This window comes from Biomphalaria glabrata, chromosome 1 (genome assembly GCF_947242115.1).
Source record: "Biomphalaria glabrata chromosome 1, xgBioGlab47.1, whole genome shotgun sequence".
Taxonomy (NCBI): domain Eukaryota; kingdom Metazoa; phylum Mollusca; class Gastropoda; family Planorbidae; genus Biomphalaria; species Biomphalaria glabrata.
In genome coordinates, this window is record NC_074711.1 from 61,211,730 (window position 1) to 61,223,770 (window position 12,041).

At 32.3% G+C, this 12,041-nt stretch overlaps 1 protein-coding gene across 4 annotated transcripts; it reads left to right on the top strand.

Moving 5' to 3' along the window:
* The first annotated feature begins 1,215 nt into the window (after positions 1-1,215).
* LOC106065980 (D-threo-3-hydroxyaspartate dehydratase-like) lies at positions 1,216-10,423 on the top strand. 4 transcript variants are annotated; one of them, XM_056006045.1, is made up of 10 exons: positions 1,254-1,345; positions 2,720-2,808; positions 3,861-4,022; positions 4,132-4,269; positions 5,423-5,571; positions 5,733-5,913; positions 7,002-7,111; positions 7,459-7,654; positions 8,759-8,864; positions 9,563-10,423. In XM_056006045.1, the coding sequence occupies exons 3-10, from the start codon at positions 3,880-3,882 to the stop codon at positions 9,650-9,652; spliced, it is 1,113 nt and encodes a 370-aa protein (XP_055862020.1). In that variant the 5' UTR covers positions 1,254-1,345; positions 2,720-2,808; positions 3,861-3,879; the 3' UTR covers positions 9,653-10,423. The 4 variants fall into 4 exon arrangements, with proteins under 4 accessions (XP_013080376.2, XP_013080378.2, XP_055862020.1 ...); XM_056006038.1 differs by having other exon boundaries at positions 1,284-1,345; positions 2,575-2,808; XM_013224922.2 differs by lacking the exon at positions 2,720-2,808 and having other exon boundaries at positions 1,216-1,345.
* The last annotated feature ends 1,618 nt before the right edge of the window (positions 10,424-12,041 follow it).

Consider the following 12,041-nt stretch of genomic DNA (forward strand, 5'->3'; position numbering starts at 1 on the left):
ATACATAAATACTAGGTGTCAATTACAAAGAATGCATCACAAATGAAGAAAGTAGAAACAGGATTAATACAGCAATTGGATCCCCATGATGACCTGCTAACCACTCGATGGCCACATCAGAAAGTCTACAGGACTCGTAAAGACCTTCCTTCAGGGAACAGTTTCAGGAAGAATATGATGAGGAAGACAGAGAAAGCGATGGGTAGACAACATCAAAAAAATAGGCCGGTTAGTGAATACAATTGTACCAGAGGCAAAGGACAGTAAGGAATGGAGAAGGACGGTTGACAGATGTCCAAGACACTAAGGGATAGGTGAAGATGTGAACCTAGCCTAACTGATGTTATTGAATGATTATTAAATTGATCTTGTTTTGTAAATGGTCTATCTGTCATTTAAATCTTCAACAAATATAACTCTTCCCTTGGGGAAAAAAAATAATTTTCTAGTGTGGGCGGGTATTGTCTGAATAGTATATGAACACTTTCAGAAAACTACTTATTAATTCTCGTTTTAAATTATTTTCCACTTATATGCATACTAATTAGATTTTTCTCTCTTTAAAAAACAAACATTTATATTTGTGTGTGTGTGTGTTTAGTTAATAAAACAAAAATTACATATTTTAGTAATAGAATTGTAAAGAAACAAAAATTGAAAACCGTTTGCATAAAAGTATTAAAAATATGGTAGAAAGTCGCCTCCCTTTCCAAATAAATCCATGAGTTTTGGTTGTTTTTTTTTCACTATCAATAGTGAATATTAATAGTGAATAGTTGTAAAAATGGTATATTTTTATGAAAAAAAAAAACCTTCTTGGATTGTTGATTTTAAAAATTAAAATTTTCGCTTTCAGAAAAGAAAAAAGTATCTGTTGCATCAGAACTTTTAAAGGTCTAAAATATCATGATGTCGGATTTTCAATATCTTTTCTAGTTTACAAGATCTAAACGGAACGGGTGGACAGACAGACCACACAAAACTAATATCGGCTATTCCCCTTTCGTGGGCCGTTAAAAATTGTTTTGTGTCCGCATAAGTGCAAGCAAAGAGTGCATATTATGTCCTCTAGGTCGTATGTTTCACATGCCAAGTTCAGTAATCATAGGATATAAAATATAAAGCTTTGTAATTACAACTGAAAGGGAGCAAACTCAAAATTATGTTTAACTAAATGATTGTCTAACATGTTCACCTTTCACTTTTATTTATGATCCTAAACTTTGCCCTCTGACACATGAACTGAGATCTCGTAAATCTGTACTAAATTTATATAACCTACAATACACACATACAGGAGTCTAAAACGTTACTAGTCTAGATCTAGATTTATACTCATACTGGGGTATAATAATTGATTCTAGTAGAGATGGAATTAACTAATGCATAATCTATATAAAATAATATAAATATTATTAATATAAATTCTAAACTAGGTCTACTTAGTCTACTAAAGTAATAGTATACACTATAATACAGTCTAACTAAAATTAAAAATGTCTAAAGTCTAGACTCTATAGCCACTATTACTATTACTATAGGCCTATTACTATTATCCCTATATTATAATATATTATAATATATAGATCTAGATCTAAATCATAAAACTCGAAGTCCAGTTATTCTTGTGTTTCTAACTAATCATTTCTAAATCTAATGATACTAATGTAGACCAGTGATGCTCAAAATACGGCCCGCGAGCCAGATCCTGCCCGCGAGGTGGTTCCATCCGGCCCGCCGAAATGTCTGCACAAAAAGCAGAAAATCACCCTCTAAAAAGAAATAAAAGGTTGGAAAATGTATCAATCTTTCTCTGACAGATTGGTACCATGACCTTTAACATAACAAGTGCATTTATAAAATGGTACAACTGAATGTGTAGGTGTAGGAATCTACCAGACGCGAGCAAATAATTAAGCTACTCTGCCTCATCGTGGCACTCGTGTGGAAACGACCATTAGAGGAAGTGTTTAGGCTAAATGGGTAGCAACACAATTTAAGACTCCCGTGGGGATGCCCACGGGTAGATGAGAGTGCACCCATTGCACGGCGTGGAGTTGTAAAAAAGTCCCTACAAACCTGTCACAAATCCATGTGCCGTCCCTTAGGGGATGTTACATAAATGGCAAGTTCCCCACGGTTAGCTTGGTATAACGAAGGAAAATGGCGGAGGCTCCCGGTGCCCTCGGCCTTCTGCCATGTCCAGCCAATCATGAGTCCGGGGCCAAAGACATTGGAAATAGCAATGCTTTACATAGGCATTGACTCGGGTCTCTATCAAACAAAACTGTGTTCACACAGGTTTTTTTTTTTGTTACTGTTTGGCGTCCAAACAGGTATTTTTTCAAACTTGGAGCTCAAAGAGCCTTCTGCTCAGCTCTTGGATGATCAACAAGGAATCTACCAGGAAAAGTGAATGGATTTTTACTTTTTGTCGTAAATGATAATAAACCAAAATATATTTATTTGAAAAGAAAGTGAGGCTGTTTTAAAAACAAACTGTTAAGTATGTCTTGAAGAATTAAGGCAACTATTGTCGTAGTTAGTCCGAACACTTTTAATCATTCAACACAGGACGCCATTTTAGGCAGGAAGAACAGGTTCACAACACAAGACGCATAACTCACAAAGACTATAAGGACTATAACTTACATATCAAGTATTAACACAAACAATGTATAAATGGATTATATTTTTAAAATTCTTGGTTTATGCCTAGAGATTAGAAGATAGATGGGAATATTCACCAAAAAGAGACAAGAAAATGAGTCAGTGGTAAAGCTAGATCCAATATTGCTCACAGTATGTGTAAGTGTTTTTCTGATGCTTAAAAGAAGATTAGCTTTAAATATCCTATTAATTAAGTACTAGATCCACAGGCTTCTATTCTAATCAAATAATTTAAAATTCAGGTTATAAATTCATTTCATTTTTGTACCTTTTCGTTCGTGTGGCCCACGACACAAGTGTTGGAAATTAAAATGGCCCGCATGTCAAATTAGGTTGGGCATCACCGATCTAGACTATAGACATTTCAGTCATTTGAGTAAATCTATAGACAAGAGCAAAATCTAGATATAGATCTAGAATACTTATTTGAATAGTATAAAAAATTATAGACTTTAAATAAATCTTTCTATATCTAGTGCCCTAGCCTTCTAGATCTATTTTGAATTTAGTGGTCTGTATAGATGAGCTATCCTCAAATTAAAATTTTTTCCTAGCACCCATTAGGATTGAATAAACATAACAAATTAAAGAAATAACACACTTATTTGTCTTTTATCTGCTGACAACTGTGCCCCAAATGTTTGCTCCAAAAATGAACTGCACTGCATATTGTCAACTTCTTGAGCATGCGCATGTACAATTTCAACCTTACTATTTCTGACAGCACCATGAAATATTTACTGGGACCAAAACATAGTAAATGGGCAGGAAATAAATTAAATACATTGACATTGACTTAATTAATATCATGGCAATACACTTTCCTGCAAATAAAACTTGATAATATATATTTAAAAATGAATCGATTGTCTTTAACCCGTGTATTCAATGGCAGACATCTAACAGCTGTCATTCAAAGAGCTGACCTGCAAAGTATATAGGCATAAACATAATGCAGCGTTAACTGTGATGGGAAGTAACAGCTGCGGAATGCCTTTTTGACCAATTAACAAATGGAAGCAGATAGCTCAAGGGTGGAAAAGGAAATGATTCAAAAAGCTGTTAATAAAGAGTCTATTATATGTCTCTTCTAGTTAAAAACTATTGTTTCTGTTTCTATTGTTTTATCTAAATAAATTTAGTAAAATTGCTTGTATTTCAAATATAGAGTATGTTATATATTTTACTAGTTACATAATTGCTTATTGAATGGATAAGAAAATCTGTGATCTGTCCACTCCTTGTTTCCTTGTGGACCTGGAGAAAACAAAGAGAAATTGTGAGCACATGATTCGTACTTGTAAAGAACTTAATCTACGTCTTAGACCTCACACAAAGACTCATAAAACAATGTAAGATCATTTGTTTAAAATAAATTTAGAAATCTTTATATTGTTCTAGTATGCAGTCATGATATATATTTCATCTTGTAAAATAGGCTCGTTTATATATTATTCTCAGAGAGGCAGCTATTCTTCAAACAAATGGAACAAAACGGTGTATAGCTGTTTCTACATTAGCTGAGGCAGAGTTTTATGCCAACAATGGTTTTGATGATATTCTATTAGCATATCCAGTAACAGAGGATAAAATTCAAAGGTAAAAACAATAAATGAAACATAGATTCTTTCTTTTTGAAGAACTGAATTGCACACATTGACGCTTCACAAATTTTTTTTTGACAAAATATGAAATAGCTGCAGGGATATATATTTGTGTGTACACATTTATTAGACTATAAAACATTTACATATAGACATGAGTAGATCTATTGTCGGAGGGGTATCTATAGGTCATTGACCAAAAGAATATATATATATATATATATGTTTGTTGTTGAGTATTATCAGTATTATAATGCTGGTGTTCCAATAGAGGTGCATTTTCTAGACCAAAAAAAAATATAACCTATTAACTATTTTAATATAGTGAAGCAGGAGACGTATCAGGCATACCGACAGGCTTAGTGTATGTGAAAGAGGAGGGGGGTCATTAAATCTATGCTTTTATTATTTGCCAATTTTCTTTTGCTTTTGGTAGTGCCTAAGAGATGTGGGCTCATGTTTTGAATCTTGAAAGCATTGGTTTTGTGACCTTGAGTTTTGAAGCAAGAGTATATTGTGATAAAAGGGGGAAAAAATTAATCGGTGTAGCCAGTGGGTAATCCAAGAATAATTACCAGCAACAGCTCTAACTTACTCACTTCAAAAATTGTGTAAAATCCATTTCCTTACCATGCACTTGCAATAACTTCAAAAGCACTTTCCACTAGAAATGACCACACTATTTAACTTCTCTAAAGTTTTTTGTTTTTTTTTTCAATACAAGTTTTTCAAGTGTAAGTTAAAAAAAATCATATATTATTATATTTTCCTTTTCTCCTTATTTTGTTTTCTTTTGTTTTGTAGTAAATGTACATGCTTGAACTAAACAATAGCATTGCAAAAATAACAGATATATCCTTTTTCTCGTTTGAAGAGCTCTGAATAACTGTATGAATGTGTTTGCTTGTATATGAACAAAGTTAATAGAGTGTTAAAGGGAATATTATATTACATTTGATGATTTGATGCTTTTTAAAATTTCTTGAATAATAAAAAATAAATAATGGTTATTTCCTTTCTAATGGATAATAACTGAATTTTCCATTTTCTTCTGTAGAAATTTACAGAGTGGGTATCTTATTTATGATAAAAATTTATGCCTAAAATATAATGCTATTTTTTATTTCAAATAACTTTTCATCCATCAGATGTCTAGCTCTTGTGAAACAGCTAGACAAATTTCAAGTTATGGTAAGTGGTAATGATGGTTTGCAGTGTTTGGAGGATCATATCAGCGATCTCCCGGAGGGAAAAGTTTGGTTTGTAGTCATAGAGGTGGACTTGGGATACGGAAGAAGTAAGTGCATGATCTATAAATTTAGTACATTTTGAGACTTAATTTTTAATTTATTACTGGGAGTTTTCTTTTTTTTTTCCAAACTTCTGCTTTAATTTATTTACCATTTTTCACACCAATGAAAACAAAGTTTTTATTTTAACCGTCTTATTAATTTGTAGCTGGCTTTCCTTGGGATAGTGATGATTTGATTAAGACTGCTAAGGCAGTGAGCTTAGCTACAAAAATGAAGCTAGAACAGCTGTATGCACATTGTGGCAATTCATATGCTGTGAAATCGATAAAAGAAAGACAGGATCTGCAATACGAAAATATTGCAAGACTTAGGAAACTTCAGGCTAAGTAGGTTCTTAGTATTTATTTGATGCTCATACATTATTTTAAAAGATAGTAAAAAAGTAAAGTTCCCCTTTCAGACCTTGTGGTCTATAGGGCAGATGATGTAAAGGTCATCTGTTTCTGTGACCTGCGGTTAACGAGGGTGTCATGTGGCCAGCACAATGACCAACCTCCTTTACTTTTCCCCAACTAAGGTCAGGTACACATTAGAGCTGGGTGGACTCCGAGGCGCCCGAAGATCCCAAAATTAAAAGTCCCAGTCTAGACCTGGATTCAAACCCCAGCCCCCAGTTCGGAATCCAAGGGCTTTACCACTCAGCCACCACGCCTCACATTTGAAATGACACTGATAGAATTCTATTTGAGAGTTTTGTAGCTCACACAATCAATTAGACTTTTGTCTCTAAAAGTAATGTAACATTTATAGGTTTGGAGGTGGCTCTGAATAAATGTGATGTTGAATACAATTCTTTTAGAGTTTAATATCTTCAAACTCAGTTCAATGAAATAAATACTCCAGTAGTGAAAAATATTTACATCAAACATAAATCCCCTGTATAAATCAAATAAGTATTAAAGTAGCTTGACTGACAAAAATTATAAATGTTTAATTAAGCACAATGAACAAAGAATAATGACTGACATACTCTTCATCCGACCCAACACATACACAGCTTGACCCCTGTCTCCTGGCTCTATACGCTGCACTTTTATGATAAGCATTAGTAATTGTATGGTTAAATTGCTTGTTTTAATAAGATGATTTTATTAATATACTACAAATTAGTATTAGATTCACATTTCTCTTAATGTCACAGCATTTGTTTAGTTTGGTCTTAGGCCACCATTTTATCAGCTTTTTTCTAACTAGGCCTACTATTAGTTTTAGATCTTATGTACTGATAGAATGATTTTCTCTTTACACTTTAAATAAAGCGCAATGAATAATGACTGATAACTACTGACTAATGTCAATTGACTTCAATAGCTTGCATCCTATTCCTTCTATAGTCTTCCAAAAAGACTTTTCTAGACAATTACTTTATTTTTGTCTTAATTTGCTTTTTTGCAATTTTTTTTTCTTTTTATAGGCTGAACATCGATTGTTCTATAGGAGTTGGCTCTACACCAACATGTAGTCTCCCTTTAGATGACAACAAACTGCTTTCTGAGTTCCATCCTGGCAATTATGTTTTTTATGGTGAGAATTTAATACATTTAAATAAAAATGTACTAGCTTAAGCATTGGATCAATAAATAAGGAATAATGCTGAATCTTTGTTAAATTTCAAAATGAAAACTCTAAAATAATATAGCTTTGACCTTATTCAAAAAGAGAAAAGTTATAGCCTAATATATTCAGAATAGAATCTTGATATCATATTTATATTAAGCCTTATATTCTGTAAAGATCCTAGAATTTAACTTGTTATAAATTTCTAGAAAGTGTTTTTTAAGGACACTTGAAAAAAAATAATCTTATTTCATGTTGTAGATCTATACTTTTGCTAACCATTTTAACATTAGTCTCATGTTAATTGTTGGCAGACTATATGCAGCATCTGATTGGCTCGTGCACTGAATCTAGCATAGCTTGCAGAGTAATGACAAGAGTGATTGCTCACAAGCAAGAAAAAAATACCATCCTAATAGATTGCGGTTTTACGGCTCTCGGCCATGATGGTAAAAAGGAAAGACTTCCTTTATTAGATTTTTGTTTGATTCAGGGTGAAAGCAATCTTAAGTAAGTTTTGGTGAATTATAGATCTAATTATAAAATCAATTTAATCTGAATAATTTTAAGTCTACATGTAGTTAAATTGTTGATACTTTAATCATTTATGTTAGTGTTACATCATGAGAATGTGTTTACAACATCGATAAAGTGTGTTACTCTCTTTTTCCATTGTTGCGTTCTTTCTTCCTTAATAAATTAAAGCCTTGTAGTTAGCTTCTAGACTTGGTATCATAATTCTATTATTATTACACTATCAAAGTAGTTTTTATATGAGACTACTTTTGTAATTCATTGATTTATTTGTGCAAATCAATACTTCCCTACTATTTTCTAATTTTCTATGTATATTTGCAGTTTGTAAAATCACTTTCCCTTTAGGTTTTAAATTTCAACATTTCTTAAAATGGATAAAACTTTTTAAACAAACTTTTATGCTAAAATGTCAAATATTCTGCCTTTTTTTTTTATGTTTTATTTTTGATATGGTTTTATTTATGTTTTATTCCCATCCATGCCTAATGTTTGGCTACAAACTGGGCATGCTGGTTCCTCTATAAATTGCAGTTTGTTTCTTTTGTCATGACTTTTCTGGTGCCTTCGGGCAAGTATTGTGCCAGTACATTTAGTGTATCACCATCATATCTTTTGCTCCAAAAGGCAATATCTCTAATGATTGCTCTCAAGGACACTTTGAGAATGTATTTGAACTGTTATCTTTCATTGATATATATTTATTATTACATTTGGACCAAAAGTTAAATGAGCTTTGGCCAATAATGTTGGCCAGAACTATAAAAACCAAAAAGACTATCTAAGTATTTAGGTACTATCTAGACACAGAAAGAACCTGAAAGCCCAAATAATAAAATTAAGTCTGTCATCAGCATGACCTTTGCTTGACAGTCAACAATTTTGTCCACAATGTCCCATTTTTGGTACCAATTAAACAAAGTTTGAAGTTTTTTCTTAAAAGTGATTCAAATTACATTATGTATTTTACATTAAAGTAAAACTTTTAAATTGATGTTTTGATTTAATTTATGATAAAGATGTAACCTATGACTGCTTAGCAATAACAATAATTCAGTAAGTATTGTTAATATTTTGTAGACTTATCGAGATGTCACAAGAGATAGGGAAAATAGCAGCCAAAGAAGGAGAACTAGACTGTAGACTTTATCCAATTGGAACCATTTTATATATTATTCCATATCATGTAAGTTCACTATGTACATCATAAAATTTATAAGATTTTAATGACAATTTTTTTAATAAATTCTGGAGAGGTCTTAAGTATAGATGTAGTGAAATCTGTATTACTAACCAAGTTACAAGACAGATTTATTAAATAAACAAGGCTTTATTCTTCATAACTTGGCATTGTCATCTGTGACTGTCTAGTTCCAAAGCTGTAGTGATGTCAACTGCAATCACATCACTATTTAAATTCTATCATGTCATCATTATTGTGGCAAAGGTGGTTGTGCCTAGACAAATAACTGGCCTTGATTCATTGGTACTAATAATAGTTTATTCCAACCTAATGTCTAATCCTCCTACAGATTAGCAGAAGATGCAATTCCAGCAGTTAGTGTAAAGTTTACTAATGATAAATGTGGTTTGTTCCGATCAGAACATAGAAAGCTCAAAACCAATTAAGTACATTTGCATTAAAAAATATCAAGGTGGATCCTAAAATTATGAATGGTAATAGCTCTGTACCACTCAGCCAGCAGGCTTTGTCCACTGACAGAGTAATTTAAACATTAACTTAATATTGTGTTCCCGATTCCTTACAAAATATGTTGTTACCACAAGCCATTTAGGCATATGTCTACACTTCATTGTTTATATTTTTTTTCACATGATACATATTTCCTTTTAACTATACTACTTTTTGTATAATATTTCTAGAGTTGCTGCACCAGTGCTTTACATGCGGAGTATCAAGTTCATGTTGGAGATACTGTTGTTGAAACCTGGAAACCTGTTAGAGGGTGGTAAATGATAATCAGCAAGCACTCTGCCAACAGTTTCAACAAATCTTTACTGTCTTTATTCCATGTTTTTTAATGTAACAATTTATGGAATGTGCCTTTAAAGTTTTAAATTATAATTATAGTTCAATATTAGTGTATGCAGATTTTTATGTTTTTTTTTTCTTTTTTTGATATAATATATACAATATGTATTGAAATTCTAAAATCTAACAGCTGTAAACATGTATATCAATCAAATTTTTAGCTGTTGGTTTCAAAGTAAATTGAATTCTTGTACTTTAAAGACATAGAAAACTCAAAACTGAAACCTCTAGTGTTAATTCTTGAGCCAGGACAGCATATGCCATTGCTAAAATTGGCAACTACTTGATATACAGACTTATGATGCAGTTTGTGCATGAAAGTGATTCTATCTTAGGGCTATTCACTTGAATAACTTTGTTCATTTAATACTGCCTCAACCATTTGTGCTCTGCATCGTGCCAAAGTAGGGGACCTGGGGGCTGATTGGTAAAGCATTAGGCTTCTGAAACAAGAGCTCTCTGATTCAAATCTCGGTGAAGATTGATTTTGAATATAAATATTTTTTAGGATGACCCTGAGTATACTTAACTCTAATGTGTACCTGATACCCTCTTTAACAATTGTCAATAGAAACAGATGACCTTTATATAATATGCCCTTTAGATCGCAAAGGTCTGAAAGGGGTATATCATGCCAACATACATTAGGTAAATTGAATAAAATGAGTCTTATTTCATGTCTTGGATTCTAATTTTAAAAAAAAATGAAGTATGAGTCTTGAATTGATAAATTATAAATAGAAGCCCTAAATCTAGCCAATCATATAGCCTACATCTATAGAATTTAGTTTCATTGTCATTTTATGTTTATTTAAGTGGATTGTTCTGTATTTTATAAACCTTATAGAAATGAATAATCTTTATACATTTTCCGAAGAAACAAAAGCTGGATTTGAAATGTTATATATATATATAATATGTAATAAATGTAATGAAAAAAATACTGGATTTGAAATGTTATATATATATATAATATGTAATAAATGTAATGAAAAAAATAAAGTTCAATAAAAATTGAATACAGACCCATATACAACATTTATACTTGTTATAGTTGTTGGTATGTGTTTGTCAAAATGTATTGTATAATATTAAAAACTATATACACAAACATACCCTTATAATAAACTGTTATACTTGTCAGTTTGGTAGTTCAACATTCACCTAAATATGTTAGACTTCTTCACTGTATGCTGTGACGCCATGGGCGTAGCCGGGGGGTTGGGGTTCAACACCCCCCCCCCCGAAATGAAATCCCCCCCCCCCTTCTGGGGGATCGGAATTTAGTGAATGATTTTTTGCTTTGATTTTGTTTATTTTAGATGAGATTTTAATACTAAACCATCACTTGCCCCAGCACAACCAATGGAGTTTTGAGTTTAAAACCCCCTACCAGGGGGTTTTCAGTTTAAAACCCCTACCAGGGGTTTTGAGTTTTAAACCCCCTACTTGGGGTTTTTGCAGTTAACTCCCCCTCTTCTATAAAACAAAACAAAAAAAATGCAAACGAAAATCCCCTAATTCCAAGAGCACAGTTAAGGAAGATTTTGGTTTTAAACCCCCCTCCAAAATTTACGATAAACCCCCTCTTCAATATAAAAAAAAAAAGCTCAAAATGTTATGAGCGTAGCTAAATGGGTTTTGACTTAATTTTGAGTTTAAACCCCACTTCAGGTAAAAAATACCTCTTTAATAATAAAAACAATGCAAATTATACACTCAAAATGTTATGAGTGTAGTCATAAGGGTTTTGAGTTTAAACTCCCCTCCAGTGGAGTTTGAAGCTAAAAAATACTTCTTCAATATAAATAAAAGCAAATTACTCACTCTAAAATCTTTAAGCATAGCCAAAGGGGTTTTGAGTTTAAACCCCCCACCAGGGGGGTTTGAGGCTGAAAAATACATCTTCAGTTGAAGAAAAAAAGTAAATTACGCACTCAAAATGCTATGAGCGTTGCCTAAAGGGGTTTTGAGTTTAAACCCCCATTCAGATGGATTTGATGCTAAAAAATACATTTTCAATATAAAAAAAAAAGCAAATTACACACTAAAATTATTTGAGCGTAGCCAATCCAATCGGGGGTTTTGAGTTTAAACCCCTCTTCTACAGATGGCGTTTTTTTAAATTTTAAAACCCCTCCAGACGGTTTTGAGTTTAAGATCCCCCTTACAGAGCATTTTGAGGTGGAAAACCCCCAACAGATGATTTTGACGATAAAACTTCTCTTTTCGATATAAAATCTAAAGCAAACTACAGTCACTTAATTCCAAGAGCTTATTCAAGAGAGGTTACACATTTTTACCAGTGGC